Source organism: Ovis aries, chromosome 13, assembly GCF_016772045.2.
Source record: "Ovis aries strain OAR_USU_Benz2616 breed Rambouillet chromosome 13, ARS-UI_Ramb_v3.0, whole genome shotgun sequence".
Lineage (NCBI taxonomy): Eukaryota > Metazoa > Chordata > Mammalia > Artiodactyla > Bovidae > Ovis > Ovis aries.
In genome coordinates, this window is record NC_056066.1 from 53,873,826 (window position 1) to 53,890,991 (window position 17,166).

Here is a 17,166-nt window from a genome sequence, read left to right on the forward strand (position 1 = left end):
GATTGCCTGGTTCCGCCCTCCCAGAGGGGACCAGGGGTCCAGATTCCCTCGTCAGGGCACACGTGGCCGCAGGAGCGGGAAGGGCTGGTCTCAGCGGCCCAGGCCGGTCCTCCCTCGTCTCTTTCCCCCCTCCTCCCCTCCCCTCCCTTCCCGGCGGCGCAGGAGTTAACGGGGGGCGGGGCGAGGCGGCGGGCGGAGCCGGCGCGGCCTCGGGCCAGGCGCCCAGGCGCGCGCGGAGCTAGGTGGCCGCAACGTCCCCGCGCGCGGCCCGGGCCCGGCAGGAGCGCGGAACCGCCGCCACCGCCGCCGCCACCGCCACCTCGGCCATGCGGCTCCCGGGCCGGGGACCTGGGCTCGGGCCCGCGCCGCCCCCCGCGCGCCGCCCTCGCTGAACCCGCGCCCGCCCGGGCGCCGCCCGGCACCATGGTGCAGAAGTCGCGTAACGGCGGCGTGTACCCTGGCCCGAGCGGGGAGAAGAAGCTCAAGGTGGGCTTCGTGGGGCTGGACCCAGGCGCGCCCGACTCCACCCGGGACGGCGCGTTGCTCATCGCCGGCTCCGAGGCCCCCAAGCGCGGCAGCATCCTGAGCAAGCCGCGTGCGGGTGGCGCGGGCGCTGGGAAGCCCCCCAAGCGCAACGCCTTCTACCGCAAGCTGCAAAATTTCCTCTACAACGTGCTGGAGCGGCCGCGCGGCTGGGCGTTCATCTACCACGCCTACGTGTGAGTGCCCACCCGGGCGGGGGCGCGGGTCGCGGGGCACCGGGCCAATCGGCCGCTGGTGGCCCGCGGGCGCGCAGCTGCTGGGGACGAGGGCCTCCGTCTGTGTCCGGGCGCCCGCGTCGGTCACACCGTGTGCCTGGGGTCCCTTGGTTCAAGCGGGGGACGGAGGTCGGAGAGCGATTTTGGAGACATAGGGTTGAAAGGAGTTCTAAGATCCGGCGTTCAGGTCCGGGCGGGGGCGTCTGTCCCACTCCCCCGCCCGCCCGCCCGCGGCCTGGTTGGGTTGCATCAGCCCCTCCCCCGCAGGATGGGGAGCCTTGCAACGCCCCAGCTTCCCCTCCTCAGCCCCAGAGGCCCCTCCCCACGGTCGCTGTACGGAACAAAGGGCCGGTTTGGGAGGAAGCGCAGCGCTGCCCGTCCTGCCACTGGATCTGGACTCCTGAGGGGCCCCCTCTAGATGGGTTCGCCCAAAGAAAGGGAAATGGGGGAGGGGCTGGCTTACCGTTCCCATCCCCCCAAGCCGCTTGCTCTTGGTCCAGGCTGAGCGCCTGGATCGCGGAAATGGGGAGGGGTCCAAATCTTACTCTCCTCCCCAGCCCTAGGCCCAGGGCAGCTAGCTGGCTGTCCTGTCCCGTGGACCTGCACCCATCCCTGAGCTGTCCTGCACCCCCACTCTCCCTCCACGCAGCGCGGCCCTGACCCCTCTCAGCAGCAGGAGGAGCAAGTGTATGCCTGAGGCCCCTGTGCACATTCTGGTCTCTGGACCCCCTCATTGGCAGAGCGGACCCCCAGAAGAAGGGGTGCCACCATCCTGGGGCCACCCGCCCTGGCTGTGGAGGGGCTGCCGGTGTCCCCAGGCCCACTGTTCAGGGAGCTCCTGGCTCCTGAGGCAGGGCTGGTGGCCAGGGGCCAGCGTGTGCACATGGGTGTTTGCATGTGTGTGGCGTTTGTGCCTGTGTGTGTGTGTGTGTGTACCCATGCCGGTGGCGTGCACGGCTTCTGAGCCTGCAGGCTCTCTCTCCCATCCCAGCCAGCCTGGGGCCGGGACTCGGCCATTTTGTGAGAAGAGGCATTTTGGGATGGGAGTGAGGGGTGGATTCTGGGAAACCATCTCCGACCAACTGAGGGCCCACCTAGAACAGAGGCAGTGTGCTGTGCCTGTGAGTGTGTGCTCTGTATGGACCCTCCGTGGGAGGGAGAGAAGACCCTGGGAGGGAAGTGCCCAGCTGCTGAGGAGTGGGTGTCCTGGGGGTCACCACGGCCCTGGAGACCTCCTGGGCACTGTCCCCAGAGGCTTCCCTGGCACCGCATCAGCCCTGCCGACCCTGGGGAGGTGGCTCCGCCCTGGTAATCCCCTTGGGCGGATGTGCCCAGGTGTGCTCCTCACCCTTGGAAGAGCCCCGTCTACTCTCCTGCTGGGCTGGGGCTCAAGGGGGTCCTGGGGGCCGGCTCTGGCCGGCAGGTCCTGGCCTGAGGTGACCTCTGATCCATGGACACAGCCCACGGTGCCCTCACTCCTGTTTGACCTACAGTGGGGCTACTGGAGGGTTTTCTGTGCTTTGACACTAAGGTCCCAGCTGGCAGGGCTTCCCAGGGCCCCTCTATTGGCCCCTCCATGCCCAGCCTGAAGCAGTTAGCCGTCTGTGCTTCCTGCTTCCAAAGCTGTAGGGATAGTGTGTGGGGCTGGGGTCCAGGTAGCCACTCCCAGGGTGGGGTCTCTGTTGCCTCCTTCTCAAGTGTCCCTAAGTCAGGACAAGTGAGCCTGCAGCGCATGGGGGCTCCGAGGCAGTAAAGGGGCCCAGCTGCCCCTCCCCCAAGGCACTGTGGAGGTGAACTGTGTGGGGCCTCCCCTCACCTGGCCCCGGGATACTCCCTGAACAGCAACATCTCTGTCCTGTCTTGTTCATCAGCCATCACCCAGTCCCTGAGCATGGAATCCACCACTGTCCCTAGGCCCCGCCCATCCTTGGGGCCCAGGCCATCAGTCTCAGGAGACCTTTTCTGCCCTCATTCCGGTCCCCGAGGGTGTGGCCTCCCCTGTGCACACTGCCAGCCTCCCCCCACGCCCCCAGCAGGGACCGACACTCCTCAGTTTGGTTTGTTGATTCATTAATTAAGCCAGTTCAAGCCCCTCCTGCGCTGGGCCTGGGGGAGCCATGGGGGCAGGGAGCATTGTGGTGGGGTGGACAGCGTTGCCTTCCAAGGCCACCTTCCTCTGCCTTTTGCCACCAAAGCCTGGCTTCTGGAAGGCAGGGGTGTGCCGGACCCTCTGAGCATCAGAGGAGGGGAAGGAGGCGGCTGCCTTGTGGCCCTGCCGGCTTGGTGGGCATCAGGCCAGGTCCCGTCCCCCTCTCTCCCACCCTTTGCGGAAGGGGCTATCTCTTTGAACGTGCCTCGAGGCCCGGAGCTATGGCCATCACTGCCTCTGCCTAGGAGCAGCCCCAGAAACACTTCTGAAGGCAGGAGGCTTCCCTGAGTACGGAGGGATCTCAGACCAGGTGGAGGGCAGGCCGCCTCTCCCAGCCTCGAGGTCCCTTCCTCTGCTTGGGCTGGAGGGAGAGCGGTCCCTGGGCCGGCTGACCCCTCCCCACATGACTCCTTCCCCTGGGCGGGCAGGCTGGTGTTGAGGGGAACCTGCTTGAGGCCTGAGTTAGGAGGAGAGGGGAACCACACATCTTGTGGGCCTGCAGTCTGCCGGTCTCAGGTTTTTCTCATTTTGTGGCCCCATTTTCACTGGTGAGGAGACCGAGGCAAGGGGTAGAATTCCGGAGTTGCCCCACTCACGCCAGAAGGGGTCTCTGCCCAGAGCTGGGGTGCAGATTGGCTAACTTCCAACGTCTGAAAGCCACTAGGAGTTGCCAATGAAATGGTGTTTTAAATAGGCAGATGGAGAATGCTGGCGATGCAGGACAGGGACTGACCCCTGGAGACCAGGGCTTATCTGACTAGCTCACTGCTGTGAGTTGCCTTCTCTTGGGCTGGTACACCGAGCCCCCTCTATCCTCAGATGGCGTCAGCTAGACCTCCGGTGGCCTGCGACAGTTTGGGCCTGTGGCTGGGGGCAGTGGGATGAGGGTCTGGGACCTTGAGGCCATATACTCGTCTCCTGCATGGCCTTGGATAACCCAGTTGGCTCCACATCTGGTCACGTGCGGGCTGCCTGCTGCCCCTTCTCATCTGTATGTCCTCAGTAGGCAAGGCTGGACCCCACGGGCCGGTCACTCTTCTCCTCGCCCTGACTGCCTTTGGGGATGAGTGTGGGCCTAGGGCGAGTGACCAGGGCTTTGCTTTGAGAGGAGGCTGGAGTCTGAATGGCCATGTCCTCAGCTCCTTCCAGCTCCCAGACTACCCCACCGTCCTGGGGAGGAAGTGACTATTGATTGGAGAGTTGGAGAATCTTATGGAAATTTCCCCAAAGGTGAGAAGGTGGGAGGATTGTGGTTTCCAGGGAGACCAGGGCTTGGCAGATTGTCTCTGGCCGCCTGTCTGGAGACCTCAGGCCTCCTTGTAGGATTTCCCTCCCACAACCATGAAATGTTTTTTAATCATGGTGTCTAATTACACTGGGCCGTGATGCCCCGCAGACAGTCTGTGTCTTCAAGGTAACAGTCAGTTGAAAGCTCTGTTCTTGACAGTTTCACAGATCAGAACAAAGAAAGACCTCTGTTTTGTTAGAAATCAGTACAAGTCAAACTTCACAACTTGGCTTTGTGGAGATTCTTGCGGCAGGAGGGGACCCTTGAATGGGTACCGCACCTGAAAACGCCTCACCCTGGAGTGTCTGTAGAAGGACCGGGTCATTTCTGAGAGCATAGACTGAGTTCAGTGGTGGAGAGAGTGTCTAAGGGGGTGTCTTCCCCCGTTTGTTTGAGTCAGTCAATGAATGTTCAGACTCTGTTAATCCCAGCGCTCCGGCTAAGCAGAGGCCACTTCTGCTCCTGGGTGTTGCTCACACTACCTTCTGAGTACACCCCTAGTGAGCCCACCAGGCTGCCCCTACCCTTGGGAGTGGGGTTCTGAACCTACTGGAGAAGGAACAGTGTCCAGGGGACCAGGGGTACTCTGGGCCTTTCATGGGAGGTGCTGAGGGCCAGGGAGGTGGAGGAAACCATGGGGAGGGCTGAGCCTCCATACCAAGGCGTGTGAGGAGGACAGGGAGGGGGGCAGGGGGCGGGTCACTGGAAGCTGCTGCCCTTCCAGGGGTGAAGCGTGTAAGGGACATTGGTCTGTGTCCAATACCTCGTTACTACAAACTGTGCTGCTGGGTTAGCTGGTAGGCAGGTCACTGAAAACATTCTTGAGTATAAATGCAGGCTCTTTCCTGGGTGGGCACATGCATTAGTACCAGATGTCACCTTGTCGTCCCCACACCCCTCTTAGGCACAGCTTGAGGTTATAATCAGTGATGGTTCTGAGGACATGTGTGGGTGAAGGTGGGTGGGCAGTGGGCATGGGGGCTCCAGGCGAGCCTGGTAGGGATCCTGCCCCTGCAGCTGCTCCTGGAGCAGGGCCCTGCGTGTCTGTGTCTGTGACATGGGGACATGGTTCTGGGCTTGTCTCCTGTGAATCACTCAACACAGCGCCTGGCGTGTGTGATGGTCACGGGGTCCTGGCTACATCATGAGTTGCTCTGCAGGAGGAATTCCGGGCAGATGGAGGTGGGCACGTCTGGGACAGCACTCTGGGCCGTCCACCCTCAGCTTCCCTTAGCCCAGTCTAGCATGTTCTCAGTACCATTGGCCAGGGGCTGGTCTGGACAGGGGTTCAGGGCTGCTGTGAACATGGCTGCACGATTAGACCCAGGGCCCAGGCTGACGCTGCGTGTTTGTCCAGGCGAACTGGCCATTCCCTAGAGGACCTCGCTTGTTCTGCCGCTGCCCAGATGGTGGGGGAGGTCTTCCTTTCATCACTAAGTGGTCCTAGCACCTGGTACCTCCAAGTGAGGAAGCCACACGGTTTTGGTTTGAAAAGCACCACGGTGGACAGATTGTAGCCATGGACCTCAGACCATAAAGGGGACTTCAGGTTTCCCTGTGGGCTATGTGGCGATGAGCTGCTGTATGGTAACTTAGAGCCCACCTTCAGCTGGCACTGCCCCAGGTGCCCGGCTGTGCTTTCTGACAGCTCTGTAGCCCCAGGAAACAGGCCTCACCTGTGCCCTCCCGGCTGCAGCCCACCCGGCCAGCAAGGCTGCGCCAGTTTGGTGAGAGCTGAGGTTGGAAGAAGAGGGGCCTGCAGTCTCACATTGTCCCCTGGGGACTCCGCCTTCCACGTTGGGGAGGGTTTGACAAAGCTGCCCCCCTCCCTCCGCTTTTGTGGGGTGCCATTGCCCAGTGAATGTTCTCACTTCCCTGAGAGCTGGTGGGGTGATGGTGAGCCCCGAGACCTCTTTTGATGACGTGGGTGTGTGCGGGAGGGGTCTGGGGCAGAGAGATGACTATTTCTAAAGGCTGTCTGATCCTCGGTGAATCAGGGCAGCCTTGGGGAGAGTTGGAGGCGGGTGGTCCGGGGGCTGTTTTGCACATAAATGGTCTGGAGTTAGAGGCTGAAGTCTGTTGTTTGAAGTTGGGCGGCACCAAGCTTTCCATTTATCCAGGAGGAAGCCGGGTTGGGGACACATGCATCTCCAGCCCCTGGATGGGTCGGCTGTGGGACTCTTGATCCTCCTGAGGGGTTGCTGCAGAGCCGCAGCCCACACCCCCCAATTTGCTCTGAGTTTGGGTGGCTTCCTCCGCAGCCCAGTCAGAGCCTGTGGGGGTGGCAGGCCCCAGAGTTCCCCGTTGTGAAGGCCTGGGTGTGGGAAGTGTGTGTTCTATCATGGAAAGGGGTTCCCCTGGGAACAGGCAGGATGGTGCCCTTTGGAGGGAGAACAGGGCTTTTTCAGGTGTCATGACACTGGGGTGCAAGCCCAGGTGAGCCTGTCTTATGAACAGATCCAAGGCCACGTACTGGTGAGTGGGGCCACCAGCACTCAGCCAGGCAGGTGATGGGCAGGGCCCTCAGCTTCTCTAGCAGGTCCAAGGACATGCTGAGACCCCTGGTCTGAGGAAGGTCTGCCTGTGAGGGGACTCTCACTTCTCCTTGGCCACCAGCTGCCCAGAGTCTTGGTCCCACTGCCCAGCACCTGGGATTGGCCAAAGGAAGAGGACACCAGACAGGCAGGCCTTTCCCAGCAGCTCCTTGTAGAGGCCATGGTGGCTTCACTCAGTTGAAATGGGAGGTTGGGTGTGTTCCAGCTTCCATCCCTGAGTCTGACCTTCACCCTCAGGATGTACTCAGATCTGAGTGTTCTTAGGCTCTGCCTGCTGTCTTGAATACAATTAGTTCTTTAATTTTTTTGGATTACCTGGAATAATTTTGTAACTGTGCAGAACATGTTTGCTCCAGAAAGTCCTATGAGGAGTTGTTGGAAACTGTCCTCAGCGATCCCTTGGCCAGATCCCTTGGTAGCAGATCTCAGCTCCCAGGCTGTTCGTGGCAGTCTGCTGCGTGCGGCCCCTACCCAGGCCCCTTCCTCCTCTAGGTCCTGTCTGGCCCCCTTCCCTCCTTGGAGCCTCAGTCTTGGCCCAGCTAGAGAGCTTAGAACTTTTGAGTTTGCTTTTCCATTTAACACTTGGAAAAATACTTGAAGGGTTTGTCTGAGGAAAAAGGCCAGTTTCTCCTGGGATCCCAGGCTTTGGGGGAGGAAGTGGGGTCATGGGGGGTGTGGAAGTTGGGGGAGCCTGGGCAAGCACCTGGTGATCTGTTTCTGTTCCTGCAAGCAGGGCCCTGAAGGACTGGCAGTTCTGCTGGGCCGTATCCACAGGGGAGACGGAGCCTTGATGTAGGATGTACTGGCAGTACTGGGACGGCCTTCCAGCCAGTCTGATGCAGGGTTTCTGACTTTCACTGGAGGAACAAGAAGTGGGAGCGTTTAGAGCTCAGCCTCTGGTTGTGGGGGCAGGGGTTAGGGTTGGGATGGGAGGCTGGGTCCTGTGTGACTGAAGGGCCGGACAGGGCGCTGGCCATGGTCCTGATCAGGAACCCTTGGCCGTTTCTCCCTGTGAACTCTGTGCAGGACCGTGGAGAGTGAGGGCTTTGCCCACGAGTGGCTGTCGCGGGGAAGGGGCTCCTGAGGCAGACGCATGGCCACCCTTTGTCTGGACCACTTGCTTCTGTCTCCAGATTCAGCTGTTTGTGCTTAGAGGGCTCTTTCCTCCTTGGTTAACGTTCTCCAAATGGTTCTCTCCAATCTGCAGTTTAATTAGCTGAGAGCTGAATTAATATCTTCTGGATGGAAACCCAGTGTTTCAGGCCATGCAGTGGGCAGACAGCACCGCGTGGTCTGAGAGAGGGGGCTGGTGGCCTCTTAGAGAAACACTTGGTTATGGTGCATTATCCTTTCTGATTCTGAATACTGCACACGTCTGCTGTAGGAGACGGAGAAGATGCAGAAAACCCGAGGAGGCGCGTTTGTCATTCCTGATCTGTTTCCGAGCATCTGTGTTTCTCAAAGGAGATCAGATTCAGACTCTGTCACCCTCCTCCATGCTGACCGTGAGCAGTGGGGATTTACGCGTGGAGTCAGACAAGCCTCAATTGGGCAAATGTTGGACTTTGTCTCTGTCATCAAGGCTCCCCATCTCTCCGGAGTGGGGGAAAAGGTGGCCCTGTCCCTGATCCCTTACCCTGTGCCCTTGGTGGCTCTGGGTGCTGGTCTGGGGAGGGGCCCTGGGGTCAGGACCAGGGCTGGCCCAGGAGGGGGCTTGTTAAAGTGAGGTCCTGCCCGAGGGTGAGCCCTCTGTTGCTGGAGGCATGAAGTGAAGGCTGAGAGGACACTGGGGGTGTCTGTAAAGAACCAGTGAGCTGGGAGCTGTGGGAGTGTGGTGGGGGGACCAGCCTGAAAGCTGCTTGGAGGGTCTCCAGGAAGAGTCTGGGGGAGCAAGCCTGGCCATCTCGTCAACCTGGGGGCAGTAGGTGGGGGGTGACTCTGTGAGAGATCCTGAGTCAGGAGAACACTGGGTGGGGTGCCCTGAGCCCCAATTGGCTCCTGTGCTCACAAAGGGGATGTTGGATACCAGGGGTGTAGTCCAAACTGACCCCCTCATTGGGGGAGCCCCTCTCCCCCAAAAGCTGGTGTCTGCCCTGTGTTCTGAGCCCAGTAACCTGTCCACTGCAGTGTGCCCTTGGGGGACCCCTCCCCATCCCACTCCTGCCCAGGCTTCCACGTGGTGGGGCTGTGGGACCTGTAGGGGCCAGAGTCAGCCATGCTGACTGCCTGATCAGGGCAGTTCCCCAAAGGTGCCTGTGTTGGGGGAGTGTGTGTCAGGCCTGGGGGCACACCTCCAGATGGGGCCCGCAGAGTGAGCTGGGCCTAGGGGAGTCTGGGCCTTACGAGGACAGAACTCAGTGAAGACTATGGAAGAAAACACACCTGGAGGGGACCCTCTCCCACGACTGAGGATATCAACCAGCTAGTGGCTGCCTGCTCCCTGCGAGTGGGTGCTGAAGCTTCTCTAGGGGAGGCTGGGGCCCTTCTTGCCCCCAGAGGCCTCAGAGCAGTGTCTTTCCTCTAAGGATGGGTCAGGTTCCCTGCTGGCAGGGGTGCGGGAAGCAGTGTGTGGGAAGGGGTGGGCTGTCTGAGACTTTCTCAGAGGGAAGCTGAGGCCCAGGTGAGAAGGCTGGCTTGGGCACAAGCACGTGGATGGGGCTTCATCTGCTTCTTCAGAGCCTGACAACCTGCCCGTCTTTCTGCTGTAATCGAGGTGAAACTCACAGAATGTACAATTAGTCACTCCAGAGTGGCCAATTGGGGGTGTTTTCTGGGTTCACAGTGAGGGGCAGCCACCAGCTATCTCTGGTCTTGGGACATGTTTGTCCCCGTCTAAGACACCCAAGCCCATCCAGTCTGTCTCCCCACCTCCAGCCCCTGGGGTCTTAGCTCCTGTTCTGGACATTTCTTGGGAGCAGATCACATACTGTGTGACTTTTGCATCTGGCTTCCTTCACTGAGTGTCATGTGTTAAGGTTCATCCAGGTTGTGACCTGGGTCAGTGCTTTGCGCCCCTTAAAGGCCAAGCATGTTCCACTGCAGAGGGGCCAGCTGCCCACTGTGCATCTGCTGATGACCTGTGGGGCGTCCCCCTCAGTTTGGGGTGTCTGGAGCTGCTGTGAACACTTGAGTTCATGGCTCTGTGTGAACACATGCAAACATTTCCTGTGTTTTTAATGAATGCGTTTGCCGCCTGTAAACTCATGTGTGGCCAGGCTCCGTGGGGTGTGCCGTACTCTCCTGGTCCCATGACCCCCACCCTCTGCCTTCAGAAGCCTCTGGGTCCATTGGGCCTCTGTCTGTGGCCCCTTCTTGCCTCCTTGCTCCCAAACTGGCGGGTCTGCACTATCGAGCCTTGTCTGATGGAGGCTGTGGGCTAGAGCTGACCTTGCTCTTTGTCAGGATGTGGGCCCACCCCGTGTGCGGGTTCTGGCTGCACACTGAGGGAACGGATGAGCAGAGCAGTTGAGGAGAGCCAGCACCAGGATGATCGGGGGCGCCAGGAGAGAAACTGGAGGGAGGCGGGAGCCTCTTACGGAAGGTGACGCTGAGCACGGCACCTGGGCATGAAGAGGGGGTAGCCCTGCACTGGGCATGCAGCAGAGAGTGCCAGGCAGTGGAGGAAAGCGTGCAAAGGCCCTGGAGCAGGGGAGCTGGCAGGAGGAGATGGGCACTCCTCCAGGTGTCTTGGTGGGGTGTCGGGTGCTGGGAATGGGGAACAGAGAGGTGGGTTGCAGTCAGGACACATTGGAGGAAGAGTCTGGTGGAGCAGGCCTAACATGGGGTCTTGGCAGGGAGGACCCCTGATGGGGGCTGTGAGCCTGGTGGGCACTGTTGTGTCTAAGGAGGCTGGGGATGATGAGGGGACCCATCCATGTGTGCAGGCTGGCGGTGGGTGGACTCTGATGGGGGATGGAGGGGAAATTCCAAGGCCGTCCAGTGGTTAGGATTGAAAGCTTCCACTGCAAGGGGCACGGGTTCAACCCCTACGCAGGGAACTAAGATCCTGCATGCTGTGTGGCTAAAATAAACACACAAACATAAAATACCCCAAAACCTGTTTGACATGGGATGGAGGAGGGCACTCAGGTGGGCCTTTGTCTAGTGCTGGGTCTGGATGCGGACAGGTGACTAGTGGAGAGTAGTCCCGTGTGGAGCGGCCATTTTGGAGACGAGATGGGGGGGGCTGGGGAAGTGGCCTCCATGGGTGCTGAGCCAGTGGGTTTCTTGCCAGGGCCCCAGGGGTCTTCCTGTCTGGCCTGGCCCCAGGGGACAGCCCTTCCTGTAGCTCCCGGAGCCCCTGGGGCTTCACCACAGATGTCTACTCTTTTGGGGGTACTGGGGGGGTCCCTTGGAATCTGGGGCTTCTGACTGGTATGTGGTCAGGGGACAATGCTTGGGAAGGGTAGGACCAGACGGTCACCAGATTCACCCTGTGGCTGAGGCTTTGGAGGACAAGGGCCATCCGAGGTACTGGCCAGTGGAGCATAAGTGGTCCCCCGAATATGCCTTCCTGCGTGTTGGGAGAGAGAGGGCTGGATGTGGGGGTTGCTGTGGATGTGGAGAGACCTCTGGTCCAGCAGGGAGCAGGGGAAGGCGTTGGGGGCCAGGACAAGGGAGGCCAAGGTCATTTGTAGAGGCCTTGAATGCTGAGTCTGAAGCCAGACCTTCCCAGGGTCTGAGATTCCTGGGTCGGGGCCTGTCAGCTGATTGAGCTCATGCTGTTTGCGAGGCTCCCAGTGCCCACCTCCTTCACCCCCATGGCCTTAGGCTCAGGTGGTGCTTCCAAGTGCCTTCTGTTCTCCTGGGCTGCAGTGGGCTGGGCGCTGCCCCATTGGTGGCCCGGGCTCCACGGAAGAGGTCTGCGTGGAACCTCCAGCTCCCTCCAACCCTGGCAGGATGACGAGTGGTTCCCTGCATCTGCTTTGCACCTTGAACAGCTGTCAGGAATCCAGGCTTCCTGTCGCTCCCAGAGATTGGACGTGGCAGTGGATCCTGGAGGCAGAGCAGTTTATTAGGCAGTGAAATTAGATTCCAGGCTGCGGCGCCGGCTGCAGTCCTGAAGGACGAGGCAGCGGGAGGTTCCCCAGGGACCTCACACTGGTGGCTCCCCCTCCCCCGGCCTCTCCTGGCTCCTGGATCACCCGGCCCCCAGGGAGGCACAGTCTTAACAGAATGGAAGATTCTGGGGACCCCACCAGTGGAAGGGGAGCTCAGGCTTGGCCCCCACGGCTGCAGTGAGCAGCTTCACAGCCTCTGTGCTCCCTCTGTGCTCTCATCTGTAAAATGGACTCACACCTTCCTCGTCTGTCAGTTGTTGAGTGCCTGGAGCATAGCAGACATGCTGTGGATTCCAGCCTGGGGTGGGGCTCAATGTCAGTGACCCCTTCCCACTCTCCTCTCCCAGCTCTGGGGCCTGGGGGCGAGCAAATGAGCGATAGTAACGCAACTATTTTTCCTCCCAACCCTGCTGCTTCCTCCCAACCCTGCCACCTGCTTATGAGAGGGTTATCTCATTAGGGGCTTCCCAGGGGGTGCTTGTGGTAAAGAACCCGCCTGCCAGTGCAGGAGACATAAGAGACGCAGGTTCGATCCCTGGGTCAGGAAGACCCCCTGGAGGAGGGCATGGCAACCCACTCCCGTATTCTTGCCTGGAGAATCCCATGGACAGAGGAGCCTGGCGAGCTGTAGTCCATGGGGTCACACAGGGTCAGACATGATTGAGCACGTACGCCTATCTCATTAAATATGTAGAAAGAGGTGAGTAATCCCAGCTACCTTTTGACTCAGTCTTTGGAGATGGGGGAGTCTGGGTTTCGGGGACAACCTTGAGGGGGGGCCAACCTTGGGTCTCTTCTGTTGCTTCGGATCCTGCAGGGCTGGGGCCAGCCCCACCCCCAAGCCCCGCTGTGGCTGCTGGTAGACTGGGTGCTCTGGGTGGTGCAGGCCCAGCCGTGCACCTGGGCTGTGGTGGTTTTGGCTGATGCTCACTCTCTGGGTGGTGAGCAAGGTCCGCTTTGCCTGCCTGCCCCGCCCCTTGCCTGACCCCCATCACAGCCTCTGGAGTCTGGGGCTGGGGACCAACTGCTCAAGATGTTTGTCTCCATGGCAACTCCTGCCAGGGAAGCATCCTGACATTGAATTCATTATCATAATTAGCCACCACGTACTGCCTTTGTGGACACCTCCTGCCACCGCTCCTTTCTTTCCCTCCAGCCTGGATAGTTCCTGGGCTGGAGGGCGTGAGGACTCTCCTCCTCCAGGGCTTGGGGCCTTGGTCAGGTGGCAAGGAGAGGTGCAGGATGGTGCTGGGCATTAAGCTGAACCTTGCAGCAGACGGGCTGGTCTCCCAGTGTGCGGGGGGTGGGGTGGACCCGCTCACCAGTCTGTCTGGGAGGAAGCAGACTCTGGGGCCTGGGAGTCAATGCCCAGGACACAGCTGGCCTCCCAGGGCCCCGGTGTTGTTGGCGGTGTCTGCCCCGCACCTCTGCAACTCCTCTCCTGAGGAGCAGTGGGGCAGAGGGAGTTCTGAGACACAGCTGCCAGCTCTGAGGAGTCTGCCGGAGGCCAGAACCCAGGTCATGAAGGCCTCGCTCAGATTCCCCAGCATCTCCAGGATGCCCCGGTGCCCAGGGCCCCAGCATAACTGCAGTGGGCACCTTGCGATGGCCACAGGGGTAGGGGTAGTTACCCGTGTTGTCCTGTGGGAGGGCGGCACCTGCATCTGAGCTAGCCCCTGACCCCCACCAGCTCCAGTGGGGGGCCAGGCCCCATTGAAGTGCCCCTTGTCACCAAGGATGCAGTGTCTGAAACCAGGAGGCCAGAGGCAAAGCCCCCTCCTGGGCTTGTGGGGCCTCTGCCTCCCTGTCTCTAGATGGGCATGGGCAATGGAAGTCTCAGGTGCCAGGCTGCAGCTGGGTGCTGGGTGGGGATGACCACCAGTCACTGAGGTGCCTGCAGACAGGAGAGGCCTGGAGTAAGTGCTCCCATCAGCCAGCTGCCTGCGAGTGGCTGAGGACTTCGGAGGCATCATTGCACTTTGGAGGTGTCCCTCTAGATCTGTGGGGACCCCACCTGGACCTGGCAGCACGGTATAAGGGGTGCTTGCTCCCTGGGGGCGTCTGCTGCCCTCCTCTGCTTCCTCCTTATTGCCGAGTGGGCGTGCCAGCCTTTTTCCAAGCGTCTGTCCCGCTGCCTCCCCTGCACCCCCTGGCGGTGCCATCTGTGGCCATCTGTCCCAAAACATCAGAAACAAAACTGGGAGTGTGGCCGGCACTTTCTGGGGGAGGGGAGAAGAACTCTGTGAGGTTCCCACCTTGGGCTGCAGGTTTGTCTCCTGAGCTGCTGGTGGGGCTCCTGAGAGCCTGGCCTCTGTCTGCCAGGAAGAGGGGGACATTCTGGAATGTTCTGAGGTGCTGGCAGAGCCACCTTGAGGAAGCCAGAGTGCTGGCCTTTTCTTTGTTCTCTAGAGGAGTGTTCTTTTGCAGCACAAGGAGCTGGTGCTCGTGGGTGCGGCCCTGGGCCCTGCCTCCCCGACAGGATGACGTCAGGCACCCTGGGGACCCTGATCTCTAGTCTGGTCAGACTCGCCCTCTGCTGGGTCCCAGACTCACTGTCCACCCCTTACCCCCTCCAGGGCCACCCCACTTACTCTTCCCTCTGTCGGGAACACCTTCCCTTCTCTGTTGGCCCCGCCAGCTCTTCACCCTGCAGTGTGACGGACACCTCCCCAGGGAAGCCCACTGGGTTGTGTATCCCCCAGCTCCCAAGTCCCGGTACTGAGCTGAACTGGGTTCCAGTGCCCCGTCTGAGGTGGGTGACCCACCTCAGTCTCTCCTACCACCCAGGCCTTGCTTGGCATCCTGACCCACTGCCCTGGGATCTCATCCAACCCTGGCAGACCCTCTCTGGGCATGTGGGTGCCTTCTCACCAGCAGAGTTGAGGGCAGAGATTTGTGGATATAAGGCACATGAGACATCTGGACATTTTTGTCCCTGGGCTCAGCTAATTGAATAAATTGGCTAATGAGCAAAGGAAATTAATTGCGGTTTTGAAATGTGACCGTTTCCCCGCATGCCTTTTGTCTGTGCCAGCGGCCTTCAGATAGAGCTGGGGGTGATGATGGAGCCAGGGACACGGATGGGGCCAGGGACGATGATGGAGCTGTCTTCAGGGGGCCGTGGTCTGAGGAGGGGCTGGGTCAGCCCTGTGAGGGAGGTGGCCTATGTCTCTCTGGGCCTTGTTGCCAGACCTCTTCCGGGCATGTGGGCAGGACCACCAGAGGTGACCCTGGATCTGGCTGAGGCTCAGTAGGCCTTGGCGCTGAGCACCCCCCAGTGATTCTGGCCAGACTGGGCAGGCCGGGCCCACGTCACTGTCACCGTGGCCAGGCTGAGTTTGGACCACGTGGTGTTGGCTCTGAGGGTCTTATTCCCCACCCCACCTCTGCCACCAAGGAAGCCAGTGGTCTCGATGCCCGGGGAAGGTGGAGCTGGGTGCATGCGGTTTCCCAGGTGGTGATAAAGTGGGAGAGCACCTCAGGAACCCTAGACCCCTGTCAGCAGCCCTCAGGGTCTCTGCTCCCTGGGATCCCAGCCCCACCCTGTCCCCTTTGGCTGGACGCCTGCTGCCCAGCAGTTCCTGGTTCTGGAAACTGACCAGTTCTCTGTGCCCCCTCCCAACACTGCCTGCAGGTGTGTTCTGGTGGTCAAGGATGCTGGACCACATGGGTGAAGCTGCTGTGAACTAGGGGACAGGCAGTGTTTGCCTGTGAGCCTAGCAAGGACAGTTGTGGGCAGGGATGGGGGACTGTGCCTGGGGTGCCTTGCTTGGGGGTGGGCTGTGGCACTTGCCCAGTGACCCAGGAGACAGTGCCCCTTGTCTGCTCCGAGAGCTCTGGGAGGAGACAAGGGACACGTGGTGGGTGTCCTGGAGAGCAGATGAGGCTGGTCATCGCCATGGAGCCCTGGGGGGCGGGTGTCCCCTGCTCTGGGTGCCTGGCCTGGCTGACCACCTTCTGCTTGGTCCCCAGGTTCCTGCTGGTCTTCTCCTGCCTTGTGCTGTCCGTGTTCTCCACCATCAAGGAGTACGAGAAGAGCTCTGAGGGTGCACTCTACATCCTGGTGGGTCCCGCAGGATGGCACGGAGGGCCCGATGGCACTTAAGGCCGCGGGCGGCAGCCTGTCCTTGATCCCGTTAGTCTGACCTTCCACATCCCCCATTGGCAGGGACCCCCACCCTCCTGGCACCCACTGTTCTTCTTGGTAGCCCTTCAGTTCCTCCCAGCCTCCCCTCCTGACGTTGGTGATACTGCAGCTTCCTCAGTTTCCACCGGCCCCTTCCCACACACCCCAGCACCCCGTTCCCGGCCTGTTTCCCACCCTGTGTCATCACAGTGCCTGACAGCCCCACCCCCACTGGTCCTTTGCCCTTTCCCACCTTCCGTTCTCACTGGAGCATGCAGGCTCGGGTGGCTCCCTCCACCTCGGAGTGTGGGGTGTTTCCCGGCAGATGTGGGCGTGGAGTGGGGGTTGTGAAGCTCACAGCACTCCTGTGACGGGTAGGGGTGGGCGCCATGGCAACTGCAGGGTAATTTCTGTGTTGCTGTTGGTGATGGGAGGCAGGGCTGCAGGGAGACTGATCCTGCATCCAGATGCACCTCTAGGGGGTCCTCCTCCCCCCTGTCCTGTGTCCTGGAGCTGCCCCAGGCCTGAGAGCACCCCCCAAATTCGCAGTTACCTGAGACCCTCCATCAGCTCTGCCCTCTGTGCCCTGCACGCACACCAGCTACACAGGACGGGGACCCCACACTCATACTGGATACACAGGTCCATGCACACACGCCAGCTACACAGGATGCCAGCTACACAGGATGGGGGCCCCACACCAGCTACACAGGACGGGGACCCCACATGCATGAGAGCTACACAGGATGGGACCCTGCACTCATACTGGCTACACAGAACGGGGCCCCACACCAGCTATACAGGACGGGACCCCGCATTCATGGTGGCTACGCAGGACAGGGACCCCACACCCACACCGGCTACACAGGTCCATGCACGCACGCCACCTACACAGGATGGGGGCCCCACACCAGCTACGCAAGACAGCCCTCCGCCCACTCTAGTGGCTCAGCTGCAGTGTTGCCCGTAGGAAATCGTGACCATCGTGGTGTTCGGTGTGGAGTACTTCGTGCGGATCTGGGCTGCGGGTTGCTGTTGTCGGTACCGCGGCTGGAGAGGGCGGCTCAAGTTTGCCCGGAAGCCCTTCTGTGTGATTGGTGAGGCCCAGTGGGGGTAGGTGGGCAGGCACAAATGTAGGACCAGCTCTTTCTGGAAGTTTCTTCCCACCTGCCCTCTTGGCATCAAAGCCCGTGGTTGATGCGGCCTGAGTGCAGGGTAATGAGGTGCTGG

General features: G+C 60.7%; 1 protein-coding gene across 14 annotated transcripts in view; it reads left to right on the forward strand.

Annotated features, from left to right (window-relative positions):
- The first annotated feature begins 317 nt into the window (after positions 1 to 317).
- KCNQ2 (potassium voltage-gated channel subfamily Q member 2) overlaps positions 318 to 17,166 on the forward strand; it is a 48,323-nt gene continuing 31,474 nt past the window's right edge. For all 14 annotated transcript variants that reach the window (XR_009595945.1, XM_015099783.4, XM_042229880.2 and 11 more), the window contains exons 1-3: positions 318 to 719; positions 15,783 to 15,873; positions 16,907 to 17,033. Coding sequence is in view for 13 of the 14 variants with exons in the window: in XM_015099783.4 (XP_014955269.2) it covers positions 424 to 719; positions 15,783 to 15,873; positions 16,907 to 17,033 (514 nt within the window). In the remaining variant the exon portion in view is untranslated. The remainder of the gene's footprint in view (positions 720 to 15,782; positions 15,874 to 16,906; positions 17,034 to 17,166) is intronic.